At 43.0% G+C, this 22,197-nt stretch overlaps 1 protein-coding gene across 9 annotated transcripts; it reads right to left on the bottom strand.

Annotated features, from left to right (window-relative positions):
* Positions 1 to 17: 17 nt before the first annotated feature.
* Positions 18 to 22,053, bottom strand: LOC135514238 (phosphatidylinositol 4-phosphate 5-kinase-like protein 1). Of its 9 annotated transcripts, none has more exons than XM_064937564.1 (11): positions 21,756 to 22,053; positions 3,722 to 3,787; positions 2,919 to 3,146; positions 2,653 to 2,703; positions 2,369 to 2,523; positions 2,131 to 2,255; positions 1,582 to 1,616; positions 1,444 to 1,499; positions 1,249 to 1,361; positions 954 to 1,116; positions 18 to 748 (listed from the first exon to the last, which is right to left on the bottom strand). In XM_064937564.1, exons 3-11 carry the CDS (start codon positions 3,144 to 3,146, stop codon positions 310 to 312), a joined length of 1,365 nt encoding a protein of 454 aa, XP_064793636.1. In that variant the 5' UTR covers positions 3,722 to 3,787; positions 21,756 to 22,053; the 3' UTR covers positions 18 to 309. The 9 variants fall into 9 exon arrangements, with proteins under 9 accessions (XP_064793636.1, XP_064793637.1, XP_064793639.1 ...); XM_064937565.1 differs by having other exon boundaries at positions 3,722 to 3,770; XM_064937567.1 differs by lacking the exon at positions 3,722 to 3,787.
* Between the last annotated feature and the right edge of the window lie 144 nt (positions 22,054 to 22,197).

The following is a 22,197-nucleotide window of genomic DNA, read 5'->3' as shown; positions in this document are numbered from 1 at the left end:
CTACCCATTTTATGGAGTTTGTGGTTTCTTATGCAGTGACAGGTTTTATTATTGATTCTCTAGTCACGACTTATTCCAATACATTTTATACACATTCATACATGATTTTTGAGAAACCTGCCACATAATTGTTTGGGGGACATGTCACTAATGTAAAATTCCTCTAGATATATATATTTAAAAAAACAGGCTACCACTGCAACAGAAGCTATTTGGTGCCACCTACTGTTCATGCTGTTCACAAAACAAGTTTGATTATTCACTTGACAGTCTCTTCTGTGTCTTTCAATGGGCTTCAGTGTCCCTGTTTTACTTGGTGTGGTCCTTCACCCACTGGCAGAACCTCTGGGAGTAGGTAGCTGGGCTGACAGTGGAGAAGGCTCTGCCAGGGAAGCGCAGACTCTTCCACAGGTTCTCCTGCCTTTTCTTCACACCGTACACAGTGAAAAAGTCTACAATACCCACAAAGTAGCGCAGCTTTGGTCCGTCTATGACATGCACAGAGTTTTTTAAATTAGGCAGCAGCCTACGGTGATGAGCTTGGAACTCCAGGAGTTCTGCTTCTGTACAGTTTACGGAGTGTAGGTTTATCTCCTGGAGGGGGATTCCATGGCCAGAGTGTTCCCCTGTATTCTGGATGTGGTCTGACCCACTGTCTATTGTATCTGATGCCAGTCGAGCAGAGTACCCCTCCAACAACGGAATAGTGGGGGGATCTTCCTCTGCGGGACTGTCTTGGTCCATGGACCTGCAGAGGAAAGATCATTCAAGAACTGAATAACAAAGAGATAACAATCAGCTTAAGAGTAAAATACCTGATTTACAATTATCTTCTCACTGTGTTACTTTACATTAGCTGCATGTCTGGAAGGTCCACAAAAGAAAACTAGTGTGTTACTTTTTTTTTCATACTTTGTCATACAGTAGATTATTGTTCTCCACTGAACACTTACTTTACAGTGCGCATAGTCAGGTTACTAAAGGAGTGATTCCTGTCCAGCTCATCTTGGTGCAAGGGTTGATGGGCCAGCAGGATACTGTAGTCAAGCACATTGAGGCTACGGAGGAAGGCCGAGTCTATTTCAACCTGATCCACAAGCCAGGAGCGCTGCTTATCTGTCAACACATGATAAATGTTGACTTCTTAGGGGAACATATGGGGTTTTATCTTTCAATTGATAATAGACACAATATTATTTTATCCATCCCCTCAGGTACTGACAGATATAGGACATACCAGACTCTTACCCAGAATGATGTGCTTTCCTTCAAAGTTGTTATCCTTCAGAATCTTAGTAACTGGGTTTCCCGTAGATGCAGGGTCAGTCCACCTACCCACCTCACATCCCTTGATGTCATATCTAAGAGGCAAAGCCAAAATTCACAAAACATTTTTTTTTTATGTTTATTATCTTTCATAACTACAATACAAACAATGTTTACCTGGTATTAATCCTCTCGTCCGGGTAAAACACATTCTGCATCACAATGAAATACTTCTGAGGGAGAATGAGAGGAAAGTTACTTAGTCGTTTTTTTATTACTCTGTGTTTGTGAAATTTTGTGTTTCATCAACATTACCTTTGTTTTATTTGGAATTTGAATGCTATAGAGCCCTGTAATAAGAAAATAAGAATATGAACATCTGACAAAGGTGGCAGTCGATCTCTCGTGATATTTAGTATTTTTTTAACCCCCTTTTCTCCCCAATTTTGATCTTGTCTCATCGCTGCAACTCCCCAACGGGCTCAGGAGGCAAAAGTTGAGTCATGCGTCCTCAGAAACATGATCAGCCAAACCTCGCTTCTTAACACCCACCTGCTTAACCCGGAAGCCAGCCGCACCAATGTGTCGGAGGAAACACTGTTCAACTGATGACCGAGGTCCGCCTGGAGGCGCACGGCCCGCCAAGAAGAGTCGCTAGAGCGCGATGAGCCAAATAAATCCCCCCACCCCAAACCCAGATGACGCTGGGCCAATTGTGCGCCGCCCTATGGGACTAAAGATCACGGCCGGGTTGTGATACAGCCCAAGATTGAACCTGGGTCTGTAGTGACGCCTCTAGCTGCACCACTCGGGAGGCCCTGTCATTTGATATTTTGATCTTAAGCTGTTAGACTTCTCTCTCACCCAGGAACCTGACCATCAGGGAGTGGGGGTATTTCTCCAAATGATCCATATATGCCTTCAGGTTGGATAGGAAAAACATAACCTCCCGCGTATTCTGTGTCTTTAGGAAGAACCTCTTGTCATTCCTGAGAAGGTGGGGGGGGGGGGAATTACATTTACTACATGTGCTACTATGTAGAGTTGACATAGATTAGATGTGTTGTGTATGAGGTTTATGATGTCCTCCAGCAGGACTCACGTGAGGAAGAAGTCAGCCTTGCTCTTGGAGTTGCTGATGAACTGTAGATAGCAGCCGTCTGAAGAGAGGGACCTCTGGTACTCCTCCTCTGTTATATCCAGGGACCGCCGCAGGCCGGCAAACACAGGCCCTGCAAACGTCTGCATCTCCAAGTCCTGCAGGGGGAGGCAACAGAGGACCATGGGTTCGAAACGGAAGCGTGTCCCAAAAAACATTTACTCAAATAGGCAGTATGCTGTTGGGATTGGTTTAACATATTTGTTTGAATAGTGATTAAATAGCACCTTGTGGACTTGAGTCTCCGCCGATTTGTAATGTTCAGCAGAAAGTTTACCCTGATTGAAACAAGATCAACTCATTATAAAACCACAATGAAAGGTTTATTGTCCTATAAGTAACTAAGGGAAAGCTATGTACAATGCAAGTACTGTATGTACAGTCATTTTCTCAGAGGTGGGTCAATGCCATAAGTTCCAATGGTATAAAACTGTATTCTATGTGACAGTTGAAATAGTGTGTATATTGTTGTGCAGTCCATAGGTTTGCTCACAGGTACTGTTGTGTTGGTGCTGGTCTGTAGGACAGCATGCAGGCCCTCTTTCATAAGACAGGTGAGGCTGTATAAGTCATGTTCCTGGTTGGTCTTAAACACCCCTAGCATCCTCCATGTAAATGTAAATGTGATGTAAATGTAAATCCATCTTCTCCTCAGACCCCACCATCGCCTTCGCCTGGCTGTCCCAAAGTGACACAGGCGCAGACCGCTCCTCTTATCCATCTGACAATCACACACACCACAAACAACTCACAGTCACCAGAGGCTCACCAGGAGGGTACCACACACAGACTGTACACAGAGAGACAGACAGACAGACACACACACACACACACACACACACAACCTCTAGATCTACATTGTATAGCTAAAAATGTGCAATTAAAACAATAAACAAAGAACACACCTGCCACTGTTTCCATAAGAAGCTGACAGGTGTGGTTGGAGAAATGCAAGGATTGACCTTCCATGATTTCTAAATTACAGTTTTAACCATGTTGAGGCTATACAGTGTTTGTTTAGATTTACTTTGTTTACAAACGTTGGAGTAAAACAAGCTTATATTTTGGGTTCTGATAGAGTTGTGACAGTCAAGTCCAAAAATGGATGTAGCAACTGCAGATTTCCGCTTAATTTTTTGTTAAGAAATGGGAACGACATATCATGTCTGAGACAACATAACATTACAATAACAGTTGACCAACATAATTACATTCATTGATCGAATGTGAGAAGCTACTCAAGACATTGTTATTTGTTGTAACTGTCATGAAAGCTGACAACCACGTCGTTCTTACCTTTACCAGCCTACTTTCCTCGTGTTGTCCTTTATGCTTTGATGCCTTGCTGTACAAGGGAAGTATCTGAATTCAGTGAAAATCATTGGAGATATATTTTAAGCCTATGCTTTTACCATTTTCATATGCATGTGGATAGCATTTTGGACCGTAAAGATAAAAAACAAACACATTTTCATGACAGCGGTCGGCCTCCTTTTTCAGCCAAGAGTAGGCCAAGTGCCGCATACCATGGTAAGCGGGTTGGGCAATATATTCAGGGTGTGTTACACCTGGGCTGTATTTACTAGCTGGAAACCAAAGAGCCAACAAAAGCGAACGGAACTGACCAATGACGCACATCATTGGTAGTGACCTACCTACATTTGCCCAATAGAAACTCTTGTTTTCTATGGAAAACGTTTTGTATTGGCAACTGTTTACTCAGGTGTGCACTAATGATTACACCCCTTCAGGCGTAAAACGTGTGTCGTAATGACTTATGGTTTATGAATCTGCCACTGCAGTTAAGTAGTAGAGTGCTACGTTATCGTCATCATGACAAAGGCCCGGATTCGGGAACTAAAACTGTACTGGTTGTGATTTTACTATGTTATTTATTTGACTTATGAATGTCTGATTTCTGTCAAAAAAATTGCTCCGTAAAGATTGGAATCTCGGGAACGCTGTCCATTCTTCGGCGCTTGTCCCAGAGATAGATAGAGGACTTGTATCAGAGCAATTATAGGCTACTAGCGCCTGTGACCGCTTGGGCAGCGCCCAGGGGGAATGAGTGCCCCCTCTCATTGAAGCAATGGAAGTTCAAGGCCAACCGCGATACTGCAAGCATTGTTAGTGTAAAACAGGATCCCCCACAATAGTGAATGGAAAGATCTTTGTGTAAATAAAAATGTTTTTAGAAGACAGTCATGGTACCAATAATTGCTTCTTATACACCAGATGTATGTCCTTGAACAGATTATTTTAAAATCGCACACAGAAGAAGGTAAGGATAATTTAGTTACTAATTGCAGCCTGCAGTACCCCGGTTTCCCTTCAATTTGAGTTACTCAATGAGATGGGGCAGCACTGACCAAGACTGCAACATGACCTCTTGGAGTAGCTCAAACTGTGTATGTTTATTTTTTATTTTACCTTTATTTAACTAGGCAAGTCAGTTAAGAACAAATTCTTATTTTCAACAACAGCCTAGGAACAGTGGGTTAATTGCCTTGTTCAGGGGCAGAACAACAAATTTTTACCTTGTCAGCTCAGGGATTCGACCTTGCAACCTTTCGGTTACTATGTCTCCTTGAGATGCCATCTTAACCGACTTCATTTGGCTTCAATGTGCTATTGAGTATTCACATAGGAATTAATGTTGTCACGTGATCGATGGCTTTGTCTATTCATATATACAGTCATAGGTATTTAGGCTACCTCAATTTTAAAGTAGTCAGTTTTCTTCTTTTGTGTTTAAAAAAAAAGTGTAAAGCTAATATTGGTTATTTGCTGCCACCTGTAGTGCTGGAGTCCTGAACCAAATCTTGTGTTATTCATTTATTGTGGCCACTCGATGGCGGTTATATAGGTTAAAGCCATTTACAAACCATAACACCCAATTTGAAGAAGAAGACAATGCTCTGATCATTAGCTGATTGCTCCCAACCAATAGGATTCCCCACCCAGTTGACTACTTTAAAATGGTGGAAGACCTCAATGGCAATGTCCATTCATAAACAGGTTATATCCATGATGAGTCCTCTATCTATCTCTATGGTATGTCCTCATTGAGATCAAACTAATTAGTATTCTAATCAAACCAAAGTTTATTGATCAAGTGCACACTGTAGGCCTACAGTAAAATGCTTTCTTGCTAATAATTCAGGGCCCCGTTTCCGATAGTGATTAAGCCTAATATATATATATATATATTCGTTAGCGTTGCTACAAAATATGAATGAAAACTACTCCAATGGTGAGGAAGACTTGAATCATGTGTCTCAGACGAGTATCTCTGTGATTCTTAGCCTCAACCTGAACCTAAAACTCCTTGGCCTAACTGCAAAAAAGCCAGAACTGTGCGCAAGTGCTCACACCACCACCAAATGAAACCGTGAGACCGAAAAGAGGAAGGCACCTTTTGGAATAGAACAAGCCGGTGAGAATTCTACAGGCTATTATCAGTAGAAAATGTCATCACTGAGGGAGCAGGAGCAGGCCCTACATCTCAAGTAAGAAACTAAATCAGCAACGCACTCAACAGCTGTCGTTGTTTAGGCTATGTGACACGGACATGCTCCAACTGATCATTGACTTTTTGACTGCTGTCATATCAACACTTACATTTATAATGCCATTATTGCTTTTGTGATGATTTTCACTATTATCAAGCACACTTGGCGCTTGTAATGATGATTAGGCTACTGATGTTTTTGCAATTCAACCATGCATCTTGCTGTGTGTCTTGGTGGTTGAGGTATTTATTTTTATTTCGTTGTGTTAAAAATAAGCTTATACCGGGTTCAAACACCAATCCTTTCTGTTTCATAGTGGTAACAAAGGCACTGAACTGAACCCTTTAATATATATACACTGCTCAAAAAAATAAAGGGAACACTTAAACAACACAATGTAACTCCAAGTCAATCACACTTCTGTGAAATCAAACTGTCCACTTAGGAAGCAACACTGATTGACAATAAAGCCCTGCAAAATGACCTCCAGCAGGCCACAAATGTGCCTGTGTCTGCTCAAACGGTCAGAAACATTCTCCATGAGGGTGGTATGAGGGCCCGACGTCCACAGGTGGGGGTTGTGCTTACAGCCCAAAACCGTGCAGGACGTTTGGCATTTGCCAGAGAACACCAAGATTGGCAAATTCGCCACTGGCGCCCTGTGCTCTTCACAGATGAAAGCAGGTTCACACTGAGCACATGTGACTGATGTGACAGAGTCTGGAGACGCTGTGGAAAACGTTCTGCTGCCTGCAACATCTTCAAGCATGACCGGTTTGGCGGTGGGTCAGTCATGGTGTGGGTTGGCATTTCTTTGGGGGGCCGCACAGCCCTCAATGTGCTCGCCAGAGGTAGCCTGACTGCCATTAGGTACCGAGATGAGATCCTCAGACCCCTTGTGAGACCATATGCTGTTGCGGTTGGCCCTGGGTTCCTCCTAATGCAAGACAATCCTAGACCTCTTGTGGCTGGAGTGTGTCAGCAGTTCCTGCAAGAGGAAGGCATTGATGCTATGGACTGGCCCGCCCGTTCCCCAGACCTGAATCCAATTGAGCACATCTGGGACATCATGTCTCGCTCCATCCACCAACGCCACGTTGCACCACAGACTGTCCAGGAGTTGGCGGATGCTTTAGTCCAGGTCTGGGAGGAGATCCCTCAGGAGACCAACAGCCACCTCATCAGGAGCATGCCCAGGCATTGTAGGGAGGTCATACAGGCACGTGGAGGCCACACACACTACTGAGCCTCATTTTGATCTTTTTTAAGGACATTACATCAGCCTGTAGTGTGGTTTTCCACTTTAATTTTGAGTGTGACTCCAAATCCAGACCTCCATGGGTTGATATATTTGATTTCCATTGATAATTTGTATGTGATTTTGTTGTCAGCACATTCAACTATGTAAAGAAAAAAGTATTTAATAATAATATTTCATTCATTCAGATCTAGGATTAGTTATTTTAGTGTTCCCTTTATTTATTTGAGCAGTATATATATATATATATATATATATATATATATATATATATATATATATATATATATATATATATATAGGAGATTTGTTCTGGCAATGGCCCTGCATATGGCAGCAAAAACTGTAGCACTACCCCCTGGGCGGGGTGGCCACTGTACAGGGGATCATAGCGTTGAGTTGAGGGTATACCCAAGCATAGATCGGTAGAGGGTTGGCGTTTCTGAACAGGGCAAATAATGGATTGATATCCAGGGAGAAGGAAGTAATTAGGTGGGGTCCTTTGGCTGGTGGAGTATGCTCAGTTTGCCTGGGATATGCCCTGCCCAGGGTATGTGAAGGACCAGGAAATAAAAGGCCTGCAGTCATGACTGGTGTAGAAAGGGACGTGGCCTATGGGATAGACAGGAATTTATGAGGCCCAATAAAGGTGATGGATCACATATTCTGTCATTATTGCCACCTCCAGTTTCTTCTAGGGCTTAGGTTGTGAGTATGCTGTTCATTGACTACAGCTCAATGTTCAACACCATAGTGCCTACAAAGCTCACCTCTAAGCTAAGGACCCTGGGACGAAACACCTCTCTCTGCAACTGAATCCTCAGGGGTGCATGCTTAGTCCCCTTGTGTACTCCCTGTTCACCCACGACTGAGTGGCCAAGCATGACTCCAACACCAACATTACGTTTCTGATGACACAACAGTGTTAGGCCTGATCATCGACAATGATGAGACAGCCTATAGGGAGGTCAGAGACCTGGCAGTGTGGTGCCAGGACAACAATCTCTCCCTCAATGTGATCAAGACTACAGGAAAAGGAGGGCCGAACACGTCCCCATTCACATCGATGGGGTTGTAGTGGAGCGGGTCGAGAGTTTCAAGTTACTTGGTGTCCACATCACCAATAAACTATCATGGTCCAAACACACCAAGAAAGTCATGAAGAGGGCACGACAACACCTTTTCAACCCTCAGGAGACTGAAAAAATTTGGCATGGGTCCTCAGATCCTCAAACAGTTCTACAGCTGCACCATCGAGAGTATCCTGACTGCCTGGTATGGCAACTGCTCGGGCATCCGACCGCAAGGCGCTACAGAGGGTAGTGTGTAAAGTCCGCATCACTGGGGCCAAGCTTCCTGCCATCCAGGACCTATAAACTAGGCGGTGTCAGAGGAAGGCCAAAAACATTGTCAAAGACTCCAGTCACCCAAGACATAGACTGCTGAACAATTAATCAAATACCCCCCCTTGGTTTTTACTTTTTACACTGCTGCTACTCACTGTTTATTATCTATGCATAGTCACTTTAACATTGCCTACATCTACAAATTACCTCAACTGACCTGTACCCCCGCACATTGACTCGGTACCGGTACCACCTGTATATAGCCTCATTATTATTATTTTATTGTGTTACTTTATTCCATCACTCTCCTTCTTGGTCAAATAGCCCTTACACAGCCTGGAGGTGTGTTGGGTCATTGTCCTGTTGAAAAACAAATGATAGTCCCACTAAGTGCAAACATAATGGGTTGCGTATCGCTGGAGAATGCTATGGTAGCCATGCTGGTTAAGTGTGCCTTGAACTTTAAAAAAAATAACTGACAGTGTCACCAGCCAAGCACAATCACACCTCGTCCTCCATGCTTCACGGTGGGAACCACACATGCGTAGATCATCTGTTCACCTACTCTGCGTCTCACAAAGCCACGGCGGTTGGAACCAAAAATCTCAAATTTGGATTCATCAGACCAAAGGACCGATTTCCACCGGTCTAATGTCCATTGCTTGTGTTTTTTGGCCCAAGCAAGTCTCTTCTTCTTATTGGTGTCCTTTAGTTGTGGTTTCTTTGCAGCAATTTGACCATGAAGGCCTGATTCATGCAGTCTTCTCTGAACAGTTGATGTTGAGATTTGTCTGTTACTTGAACTCTATGAAGCATTTATTTGGGCTGCAATCTGAGGTGCAGTTAACTCTAATGAACTTATCCTCTGCAGCAGAGGTAACTCTGGGTCTTCCTTTCCTGTGGCGGTCCTCATGAGAGCCAGTTTCATCATAGCACTTGATGGTTTTTGCGACTGCACTTGAAGAAACTTTCAGTTTTTGATATAAGTTCTTGATATTTTCCAGATTGACTGACCTTCATGCATTAAAGTAATGATGGACTGTTGTTTCTCATGAAGCTGGTTGAGAGAATGCCAAGAGTGTGCAAAGCGGTCATCAAGGCAAAGGGTGGATATTTGAAGAATCTCAAATAAACAAATGAAAATATATTTAATAACACTTTTTTTGATTACTACATGATTCCATATGTGTTATTTCATAGTTTTGATGTTTTCACTATTATTCTACAAAGTAGAAAATAGTAAAAATAAAGAAAAACCCTTGAACGAGTAAGTGTGTCCAAACCTTTGACTGGTACTGTATATTTTTTCACTTTAGTTTATTTAGTAAATATTTTCTTAACTCTATTTTCTTAACTGCATTGTTGGTTAATTAAGGGCTTGTAAGTAAGCATTTGACGTTAAGCTCTACACCTGTTGTATCCGGCGCATGTGACAAATAACATTTGATTTGATGATCTAGACGGGAATTTATGAGGCCCGGTAAAGGTGATGGATCATATATTGTCATTATTGCCGCCTCCAGTTTCTTCTACGGCTTAGGTTGAACACCCAGTGGGTAGGACGGGGTGGAAATAGAGAAAGGACCCCAGGACTGCTCCTGTCAGTGGGATGAGGCCCAGCTGGGGAGATGTGAGGAATGCAGTGATCTAAAAAGGGCAGGCCTGCTAATGTCAGCCGAGTCGGCTGATGTTTACCAGGTTAGGAAATTTACCAGACTCCTACCGAGCACAGGAGGAGGCTTGGGGGTGATTCAATGGGAGGTGTATCTCAGTGGGCCAGGCCACGTCAGAACAGAGTGCCTGAACCCCTGTGCCCAGGGAGGGGACACCTAAATATGGGTCACACAATTAACCGACTGGATAGAGGCCATCGATGGCTGCTGGACAGCAGTGAGAAATGTGTTCAACGTAAACCAGGTCCTCTTGGGTTGGGAAAGGCCCGAGACCCAGTTCAGCGTGTATCCGCCGGAAGGTGCTTTGGATGAGTTTAGCCTGCTCCCCATGGCTAATAAGGCTATGGCTAAGGGTTGGACAGTCCTATAGAAATTATACCATTGGAACCAGTTGATAAATTAAATAATGAAGGACTCTCGAATCTCGTGGGAGGAAACGGGAATTCAAATTCCGGATGAGGAAGAGAAAAATAGTAGTAGGCTGCGCCAAGTCCTTACCAAATTAAATGGTTGAGGGAGTAGAGAAACCCGAATAAGGTGCAAGGAAGCGATTCTGACGGCAGTCGACCAAGGAAACAAGACAGGGTGTGCTGCAGGTCCCTGGGAGTCAGGCGGACAGAGCGCCTGGTCCACTGGCAGAAAAAGAGCCGGCGTAGCTGTGGGAGAACCTTAGGATGGTCTATGTAGCGTTAATGAGTCTCTGCTCTCTTTTGATAGAAGTGAGATTGGTGGGGCCAGGAGCTGGAAGTGATCTGGTAAAAAAGGACGCCGCCGGGTGGACACTCAGAAATGGCAAGAATGGAGATAAAGGGAAGATGGAGCTTCCCTACCATCTGGAGGAAAGCCAAGCAGGAAGTGGTGTAAATGAGAGTACAAAATGAGCATGATCATGCTGTTCAGGGCTCTGCTCATGGTAACCCTGTACATCATAGGGGCGCATGGTTGGGAATGCACACATTTTAGGGGAGGAATAAGGCCAGCTACTGTAGACAATTTAATGGAACGGAGTATAAACTTGTGTTTGAAACATACACACTACCAATGACACAGTATGTGGGTGGGGACAAGGCCGGGGCCCCGGAGATGGTAACTGTTTATTCAGACACTGGAATGTGAGCAAAAAGTGGAGTGGGTTCAACAAAGTAGTGGGGAAGGAGTTGAACAGAACGGTTGACAACTGTACCCAGGGCTGGATAATGGCAGCCTGACGGCAACCTGAATCATAAGACTGGCTTCCGAATTTTGGATGTGAACTGGGACCGTATAGATATTTGTATTTGGTCACGTGTCATGGTCCGAACTGGAGGACAGATCTATTCAGGTGAACTGGATTAGAGAAATGGGAGGACCACCTCGTCAGAATGCTGACTGGTGTATTAAGAACTCCAGGGGAGATCCTGACACACCGCTCTGGGAAAGAGAGTGTGTAGAAACAGTGGATCAGGGTGGAGGTCGGAATGCATTTTGAGCATACACCAAGATAGCCGGTTCTGGGGAGAACTAGAGTTGACATGCCCCGGGTCAAGAGAGGCCACCTCTGCTGTAAGGCCTGAGGGAGACCCAAGGTCACAAGCCCATAGGCAGGTTAGTAAATACCTCAGGCTCTATAGATACTATGAACAGTGTGATGAAGATACTGGACATGGACCCAGGCTCATGCGTGGATGGGAGGTCATGTCCAAAGTTATGACTCGGGTAGTGGCTCATGTGTAAAATGTCCCTGCTGCAGTATAACTGAGATAGGGGTCGATAGAGAGATTAATGAAACCTTGCCTTGGGTATGGAAGAGGCCTGTTACACTGTACACATTAGGTGTGAACGACCCCCTGGAGAGGTGGGAATAGAAATGTGCGTACAGTCCCAACCTACCTCCAGGGATTTGGAGGGGGTGAATCGAACTCACTTTGCAGAACTGGATAAGTGTGTGAGTAAGGCAAGGACTTCACCTTGGATGGAGACAGGAAGTCCTGGGGAACTTCTAGGTGCTCTTTACACCAGGTGGAGCCTGGGAGAAGGGATTATGGCGATATAGTTGCACAAGGCAACGAGGATCGGGCACGGTGTGCTGAAATCGTATACCCAGGTGTTTGCCATTGATAAGGCTTGTATATGGTGCGGTCTGCAAACCAGGGAGGTGCTGATCTATGTGAAACCATGCCTGATTAAACTGGATTGGAGAAACAATTACTGGATAGATACCAGTATCTGGCCATGGTTTATTCAGCAGGAGACACATGGAACACCCAAGTGATTAAGGTACCCTATGCTCTGAGGGTAGGAACATCCCCCTGAGTGTTAACTAAGGAGAAGGATGTGACCGTTATAGCATGAGCCAGGGTCAAGCTGAATTGTTTCAGTCTAAAGGGAAACTTGTAAAAAAAAAAAAAAAAAGGGCACCCGAGGAAACCAGGTGGAAGAGATTAGCCGGTGGAGGTAGTGATTAAATGGTAATAAGGAAACTTTCAGCCACCACTATGTGAGTGGAGGCCTGATTGGTCAGACGTTCACACAGGAATGGATGAATGAGTGGCTGAATAGCTGGGTCTGGGAGGTTAGGCGAAAATGGAGATATAAGCACCCGGCGTTACACGTTGCAAATCCCCTGCTCCATGGCCACCGAGATCACCAGTGGAGACAGGAACTATGTGACGGTAGGGTGCTGGAAAGGCTGGACTGGGTTGGTTCTAACAGGATTTACGCTAATGCTACCTGTGAAGAAGCGAGGGCCTGCACTGTATCGTTAGAGATATGGGGCATGTTATACTGGGGGTTTTACTAGGATGACCTATTTTACTAGGTTGGCGGATTTGGTTGGGAGCGTCCTGGAGGTACCCCTGTGGCTGGTTTATGGTTTACCTATTGGGGAGAAACCCATTGAAACCAGGTAGGGAGAAGTATTATAAATGGGGGGCCTTAATTGCTTGGCAAGCTATGGATGCTGGGGTGGAGTTGTTTGGTGCCCTGAGGCCACTATTGTGGGTACTAGAGGCATTTATATTTTCTTATTTAAACTTTATCTAACTAGGCAAAGTCAGTTAAGAACAAATTCTTATTTACAATGACAGCCTACCAAAAGGCAAAAGACCTCCTGCGGGGGTAGGGGTGCACTTAGGACTATACCTGTTGGTGTGTGTGTGAATATGGGCAACAATAATGTGCAGCAACAGGGCATTGTAGGAACGTCACGCAAGGATGGAATGTGCTGTGGAGAGGAGCCTACCTCCCGGTCACTGAGGGAGCTCGAGGGGTAAGGTTGGGATATATTCATGAGTGGATGGTAAAGGCCAGGTGGGGGCAGAATCCATACCATTTACTTGGCGGATGGAAAGGTTTTATACCAGAAGAGAGAGTTAATCCATGGAGCGGGTGTCGTAACCTGGGGGTTGGATGTAGGTCTCCCTCCTGCCTTCAATTCAGCTCATTTTGGGTCAGAGGGAACAGGAGGCTAAAAAGACGTTCTTCTTTTCACAACAAGTTCACAACAGGAAGGGCAAGGCCGAGTCAGCATGCTTACTGTCGTCATCAGCAACTTTGCCATCAGCCGAGCCAAAGGTAGAGCCGGGGGAATTACCAGAACGAGAGGCAGAGGGAAGTGTGATGAAACATGAACTTCCACAAACCCCTTCTTTGACGTCCTTCTGGTAGATGACAAGTAACAAGGGCTGGGAGTTTGGGGAGGGGGAGTCCAGTATGGACCAGATGTAACCGGTTTTAAGGGAGTGATTGAATAAGGGGAAATTATAGTATTATATGAATTTGATGGAACCAGTTTTGAAGGAGGAGTTGTGTCGGGAGAATATGACAGTATGTCAGTCATGGTTTAAGGCAGTATTCACCAACCGGTCAATCGCCAAGGCATTCCTAGTCGATTGTCAAACATTTCTGCAAAAAAACAACGATAAGCCTTGCATACCAATTTTTTTAATTAGTCTGGCTCTGTTGGCGGTAGGTGCACCCGATTCAAATGCCTTGCGCACGGGGTAGGCACCGTGTTCCCATTTTCAACAAATTTCATATGTCTGATGGTACAACTGCCTTCCCGGCAGGCCCGTGGGTAGCAAATCAAGTGCACTATAGGCCTACCACTGACCAATCAGATGACTCATATTACCGCGTCTGCAGTAACGCAGCAGGCGTAAAAGAAACCTTCAGCAAAGTTGACACTGTGAGGTTTTAAAACCAGAGATTGTCATTGAAAACAGCAAAGAGCTGCTGTTTTTATGAGTGAGTTCACGTTTAAGTTTTTACGCAGCACTGTCAACACTTTCTATTCAAAATGTGCGTTCTCCCTACTTCCACACACGCTACAATCAGCACTGCAGCTGCAATGAATGAGTAGGAAAGTGTATCCATAGGCTTGCATTGGTATTATTAGCGTTTTTTATATCTTGGAATATTTCACTTTCACTCTCTGGTCATAGGCGGTGCAGTGCAACTTGAGTTTCGCCAGCAGCTGGAAGCCGGTGTCCCTTTTTGGTCAGTGTCAGCGGAGGGAAGGGAGAGCAGAGGGAGAGAGGTGGAACCAGTCTGCTGTCCTCTCCCTCCGCTGAGACTGACCATCAGATGCAGGCTCCATCAGCCCAGTAAAGTCAAAAAACAAAAAACTAATTATTCAAATATATTCTCACTCAGCTGTGCCTCACAAGTGATACAACAACTGATCTATTGCCAGTGTGATCATATAGCCTACCTCAAATCCTGATAATTTTTTTATGGTCTGAGAAGAACAACAATGCATTGGGAGGGCAATTCAAGCAAAGTCAATATGCTGTGATAATGTTTTGGGCCTATAGCCTACTACACAAACTTCATTACTACAGTACTGTTTTTAATAGGTTAATGTTTTGAGGTCATGTAAAAGAAATGAGGGACATGATATTTTTGGGGAGAATTAGATTAATTGGAAAGGGCTTTCCTTTAATGGAAAAACTGGGGCCACTGACCTGAAATAGACCCGAGTCTCCTCTTTCTTGCTACTGATGGGGTCCATGCTTGGTGTGTGTATAGAAATGTCTATACCTCTTCGTATTGGTGACTATACCTCTTACGGTGAGTAACTCCAGGTCCATAAGTGAAGGGTTTGTGACGCCACCCGTGGGTGTAACACTAATGTTTATTTAATGTAAATTGCCGAGCTGAGAAAGTATACTCACCACTCGAATTCTCCTGGTATTATATTCATAGGAGAGCCTGATGAACTATGGGTCACCCAACCCCTGATCTAGACGTGTCGCTGAGTGGTTTTTAATAAAGGTTACTACCACCCCAGCTGTCGGAAGCCGGTGGTATCAGCCCAGCTGTCGGAAGCCGGTGGTATCAGCAGGTCTCTAGGATCGGGACTGGGCTGGAACGCCAACACCCGTTGGTAATAAACATGAAGCAGGAATAATTTACGATAGTTCATTAATCTCAAGGAGAGGCTTGAGTCCGGCAAGACAGTGGCGAAGATATTACCGTGTCTCTCTCCAGAATGAGCTAAACTGTCTCACACCAATTCTTGGAGATGCATTGTTTTATTGTGTTAATTGTTTGTCCTTTGTTTATTTTGATCATTTCCCAATTGCATATGTCACTAGTAAAACATTTACCATTAATTTGGTTACATTCATTTATGTTAATGCATGGATTAATTAGGTAATTTACCGTTCTTATTCTCAGAGTGGAAACATTGTTTGCAGAGTTCACACCCTGTTACTATTTCTTGTGGGAAACAATTTGTGATTTATTTCATACCATCATTTACGAGCTTTTTCAGTTTTGACATTGTATTTTGTTTGGAGCGCTCCACGTGAGTAATGAGCATGTGTCTGGTTTCTCTGTCCTCTTAATGTGAAGGGAGCTCGCGCACCTGAGCAGGCACAGAAGTAGACCAACTGGCCTGCTGTGCGCAAAAGTAGGAAAGTGCCCATTTGGGGATGTCTGATTTCTGATTGTCTTAACTCACCACCACTAATCAGCGGAGCTTCTCAAATTTTTTTATACCTCACACAGTAAGTCAAGTCTTTTTTTATTACATCCATTGTGGATGATAATAGTTCTATAAATAATTATTTGAAAAATCCTGATTATCACCAGGCCTCGATGTGAAAGAGCAAACTGTCATGCTCTTGGGATACTATATATCCAGTGGAAACGTCATAAAATACCTGAACACATTTCCCTTTGCACAAAAACAGCTGCGTCTGTCCGGAGCTCACAGGTGCAGGAAACTCTGGGGGCCAGGAATAGGCTAGTTGATACAATGTGGTAAGTTTGCTAGCAAAAGCTTCCGGCCAGACCTTCATATATACAGTCATTGGGTGGACACAGTTGATTGATTTGATACAATGTTGCACTTCACTAGCGATAGCTCAAGTCGAGACAAATAGAAAGGGAGGCAGGCAGATGGAGTAGAGACATGAATGCAATTGAAAGAACCAGCATTTTCATCAGGATATATATATATATATATATATATATATTTGTCGGCTTTATGTATTTAGCCGCCAATGGCTTACAGTGAATCAATGTGTCCATACGGAAAAGGCTGTTCCTCTCGCATTAGTGGAATTTTTACTTTTAGACTATTATAATTTTAAAATCCAATGTGTGTTATTAACCACATGACAATAATTCTGAGAAATTAAAATGTTATTATTTAAATTAAACTTTTCCACGAAAATGTGCACGTGAAAATCAAAACTGGCACACAGATCGGTAGTTAAATGGTTGGATAAATTGTAAGCTTCTCCCAACTTGAAACTCACAAACTTCAAACTCACTCGCTGCCTAGGAATAGAGCGTTGTGAACAGAGTGCACATTTATTTGTACTGCATAATTACAAAGGGTGTGTCTGTGAGAGAGAGAGAGATAACGTGGTGTTGTAACTAAGATTGTATCTATTAAAACTGAGCACAAATGGACAGCTATGCGACCCATCGTTCACTAGTGGGTGGAAAGCGCCACTCGCTGGGCCGCAGCCAGAACTGTGTCTCTTGGTAGCCTAGTAGGTTTGTACGCCTAAATGTTTGCCATGGGCAGGAGCAGGCCTTCGAACCAAGGGCGAGAGAATGCCATGATCCTTATTTGATATTGTTCCCATTCTCTTTTCGCCAAGTTTAGAATGGTAAACTAATAGAAAATATAAGTGGAAAATTATTGCTCCAAATCACTTGATCTCCACCACAAGGGGGGGAGAGAGAGAGAGAGACCCGGTTTAACTCAAACTAAACTGTCTATTTTACAGCAGAGTGTACGGGAGAGCTCTGCATGCAGAATTGGGACCATACAGTGCCTTCGGAAAGTATTCAAACCACTTGACTTTTTCCACATTTTGCTACGTTAGCCTTATTCTAAAATGGATTAAATAAAACAATTTCCTCAACAATCTACACACAATACCCCAAAATGACAAAGAAAAAAAAACAGGTTAGACATTTTTGCAAATGTATTAAAAAACAAAAAACAGAAATACCATTTTTACATAAGTATTCAGACCCTTTGCTGACACTGCTGTTTCCATTGATCATCCTTGAGATGTTTCTAGAACTTGGAGTCCACCTGTGGTCAATTCAATTAATTGGACATGATTTGGAAAGGCACACACCTGTCTATATAAGGTCCCACAAGTGAAAGTGCATGTCAGAGCAAAAACCAAGCCATGAGGTCAAAGGAATTGTTTGTAAAGCTCTGAGACAGGATTGTGTCGAGGCACAGATCTGGGGAATGGTACTCAAGTATTTCTGCAGCATTGAAAGTCCCCAAGAACACAGTGGCTTCCAGACTTTTTAAATGGAAGGTGTTTGGAACCACCAAGACTCTTCCTAGAGCTGGCGATCCGGGCTAAACTGAGCAATCAGGGGAGAAGAGCCTTGGTCAGGGAGGTGACCAAGAACCCGATGGTCACTCTGACAGAGCTCTAGAGTTCCTATGTGGAGAAGGGAGAACCTTCCAGAAGGACAACCATCTCTTCAGCAGTCCACCAATCAGGCCTTTATGGTAGAATGGCCAGATCGACGCCACTCCTCAGTAAAAGGCACATGACAGCCTGCTTGGAGTTTGCCAAAAGGCACCTAAAGATTCTCAGACCATGAGAAACAAGATTCCCTGGTCTGATGAAACCAAGATTGAACTCTTTGGCCTGAATGCCAAAACAACACACGAGTGGCTTCAGGACAAGTTTCTGAATGTCCTTGAGTGGCCCAGCCAGAGTTCAGACTTGAACCCAATCGAACATCTCTGAAGAGACCTGAAAATAGCTGTGTAGCTACGCTCCCCATCCAACCTGACAGAGCTTGAGAGGATCTGCGAAGAAGAATAGGAGACACCCCCAAATACAGGTGTGCCAAGCTTGTAGCGTCATACCCAAGAAGACTCGAGGTTGCAATCGCTGCCAAAGGTGCTTCAACAAAGTACTAAGTAAAGGGTCTGAATACTTATGTAAATATTATATTTAATACATTTTTTATAAATGAGCAAAAATGTCCAATCAAGTTTTTGCTAGCAAAAATGTCAAATCAAGTTTATGCTTTGTCATTATGGGGTAGTGTGTGTATATTGATGAGGGGGGAGGGGGGGGGGGATTTATTTTATCAATTTTAGAATAAGGCTTTAACCTAACAAAATGTGGAAAAAGTTAAGGGGTTTGAATAATTTCCAAAGGCACTGTATATAAATATCCCATGTTTTTTCTCTCTCACCTATCCCAATTCCATTATCATTTATATCGATAATGCAATGGAAAAAATTGTTTAATCGTTTTTTTTTATTGCAACTACACATTATTTGCAGTTTTAACATCTCACCATCCTGAGTGCCGCAGTGGTCAAAGGCACTGCATCTCAGTGCTAGAGACATCACTACAGACCCTGGTTCGATTCCAGGTTGTATCAAAACCGTTCGGGATTGGGAGTTCCGTAGGGTGGCGCATAATTGGCCCAGTGTCGTCCGGCTTAGCGGTTAGCGTTTGGCTGGAGTAGGCTGTCATTGTAAATTAGAATTTAAATATAAACTACCAGATGGTCCTATGGCACCCCCCAGCATCCCTACTTCCCATGGCTATCACAACTATCATGGGTTGCTAATATGACTACGATAATAATTTTTGGCTGCTAGACAATGAAATAAAGTTGATTTGAAAACCAATAGAACAGGAGGGCTATATGAGTCTTTATAAAATAATTGCCTCCACATTTCTACGGTGGTATTTTAGCTATAGGGTACTTTGAAGCAAGCTTAGACATGCTTCATTATATGGTTTCAAACAATTAAGCAACAGGAAAAATATAGCGATACTAATAGCCCTAACCATCTCCTGGTAGTTTTTTTTTAGAAAGCCTTTTCTTCTCAATTAAATGGTAATGTTACAAAGTAGCCTACGCCTACCTGGAAGACGGATATCATGATTATTTGCATCTATCCAGTGGCCAATTGTTTTGCAAACTCCACCTCATGTGCACTGCAGAAACACAGCTGACCAAACAACAGTGCCTGCACAGTTGAATTAAAGGGTAACTACACTCAAAATCTAAATTTCTTAGATTTTTCCCAGACCTCAAAAGGGTCTCTTGATGTGTTTAAGTATTGTTGTGGACTTAGAACATCCCATGTTGATGTTAAGAAAGTGTGATTTTGAGGGTGAAAAAAAAAAAAAATATATATATTTTTTAGCAAGCTAGCTTGCTATTGCAAGCTAATTTGTCCTGGGTTATAAACTTTGGGTTGTTATTTTACCTGAAATGCACAAGGTTCACTACTCCAACAATTAATCCACAGATAAAAGGGTAAACTGAGTTTGTTTCTAGTAATGTCTCCTCCTTCAGGATTCTTCTTCTTCTTTGGACTTTATATGTCACCCAGTAAAATATTACTTGAGTAAAAGTCTAAAAATATTTGTTTTTAAGTATACTTATGTATCAAAGTAAATGTAATTGATAAAATGTACTTAAGTGTCAAAAGTAAAAGTATAAATAATTTCAAATTCCGAATATTAAGCAAACCAGATGGCACCATTTTCTTGTTTATTTACAGATAGCCAGGGGCACACTCCACTCCAACACTCAGACATAATTTACAAACAAAGCATTTGTATTTAGAGAGTCATCCAGACCTATAATAGTGAGCACTTTGAATACAGTGTTGTTTGAGATGACAACGAATTAAAATGCCAGCGAGGAGTTATTGTGATAGGGTAGGAACTAAAGTATTGATGTGTTTCCTAGGGGATCCTATAAGCTTTGGCTACTTCATGAAGCTAACATATTCTTGCTTTGCATTTTCCTCTTTGATTTAGAAGATACTGTTGCACAAACAAGATGCTGATTTAGGTCTACACCATCACTGGTATTATCAGGCTGCATTACCTAGCAACGTTTGCGCGTTCCCAGTACATTTATTAGCTAGCTAGTATTAGCGGCTAACAATTAGCATCTCACAAGATTTAGGGCAACTTGCTAAGAAAATACAAACTAGCAGTTTGCTGATGTAAGAAACACAAACTAATAGTGTCAGTATAGAACGTTAGTGGATTTATATGAAAAAGCAGAGGGAAAACAGCATTGTTATCAACATTGTTCCATGTGTTGCATTGACCATGGAGACCGAACGAAAGGGTCTCATGGTTGAGGAACATCAAATGCGCTCCTTGAGTGACAGGGGCGTGGCCAGATATATGTGGCAAGTGGCGCGGAGAGAAAGGACTCAAGTAGCGAAGTAAACTTAAAAAATGGACATTACACATGTCATATCACATTTAACAAACCAAACATTCAATTGCCGGTATAGATAGTAAAGTAAAAACCCAAACCGGTCCCTGCTTCAATACCGGTATATCATAAAATATGGTATACTGGTGAGGGAGGATGATTTTGTTTTTCATGATCATGGCCCTATTTCTATTACAGCATGTTGGATGACTCTTATTCTTATTCCGTTCACCCAGTTCAATGTAACAGCGATAGGTTTAGGCTACAACCTAGCCTCTGAATGAAAGTTTACAACATAAGTGCACACAGGTCGAGAGACAAATTTGAGGTGAAAGACAACGACATTCAGTATGGCCTTGCACACTCTTGCCTGCATCTAGCAGATATAGGGGGGAATCATTAGTCCAACAGTTGCAAACAGGAGTTTCTATTGGACAAATTCAGGTATGTTTATCCACATTTTGTTCCGTTTGCTTCCTTTTAAGAAACTTTTTCAACAGAATCGCACCACTGATCACGCGTAAACACAGCTCACTTTCATAGCAGCCACATTGTATTCCTTCTCGCATCCATAAACTCTCCTCCTCTCACCTCTTCCCTTCGATTGTGGTCTTCAATGCTCAACACATAAGCTGTATGTGACCAGGCGAAATAACCTTTCCAAACCAAACTGCCACACACAGCCTACAGCATTGTCACCATTTTAGCTAAAGTAACTTCATAGTCAGAGTAACTAATAGCACTAACGTTAACACTTTAGTAAACCGCTACAATCATGCAGTAACATCAGTGCATAGTCAGTAAGCAGTTACACCGGTGGGTCCCGGTGGCAATACATGAGTAATACCAAAAGCTTACCTTGACTTGGAAGAGTTCCAGTGTTGTGTTGGAAAGTCATAGCTAGCTAAAATAGCATTCCTCTGTTTGAGCAGGGTGTTTCAGTAGGCTAAACTAGCTAGTTGCATTTGCTAGTTAAGTAAGTGAAACTGAAAGTGACATTTTTTTTTGTCTCTCTCTCTATTTGTCTCTTGCTTCTCCTTCATTTTGGAAGAAATTAATTAGTTCAAAACTGTTAAACTATTCTTTCTCTCTCTGAGTCAACTACTGACCACATTTTATACACTGCAGTGCTAGAAGATAGCTGTAGTTTATGCTTTCAGTACTAGATTAATTCTCTGATCCTTTGATTGGGTGGACAAAATGTCAGTTCATGCTGCATGAGCTCTGATAGGCTACACCATAATGCTACTCTACAGTGCTGTTGACCTTCTTTGCATAATAGTGTGTTTTAATCAGTTAT

This window comes from Oncorhynchus masou, chromosome 25 (genome assembly GCF_036934945.1).
Source record: "Oncorhynchus masou masou isolate Uvic2021 chromosome 25, UVic_Omas_1.1, whole genome shotgun sequence".
In the NCBI taxonomy this organism is placed as follows: domain Eukaryota; kingdom Metazoa; phylum Chordata; class Actinopteri; order Salmoniformes; family Salmonidae; genus Oncorhynchus; species Oncorhynchus masou.
The sequence above is the reverse complement of the archived record's forward strand: the minus strand, read 5'-3'. Positions and strand labels throughout refer to the sequence as shown.

Excerpts from the sequence above, each read along its gene's own strand:
- LOC135514238 (XM_064937564.1), bottom strand. The coding sequence starts at position 3,146 with ATGGATAAGAGGAGCGGTCTGCGCCTGTGTCACTTTGGGACAGCCAGG. Across the intron at positions 2,524-2,652 it reads CGGAGACTCAAGTCCACAAG|GACTTGGAGATGCAGACGTT; the intron begins GTGCTATTTAAT and ends CTCCCCCTGCAG. Across the intron at positions 1,362-1,443 it reads GACGAGAGGATTAATACCAG|ATATGACATCAAGGGATGTG; the intron begins GTAAACATTGTT and ends TTTGCCTCTTAG.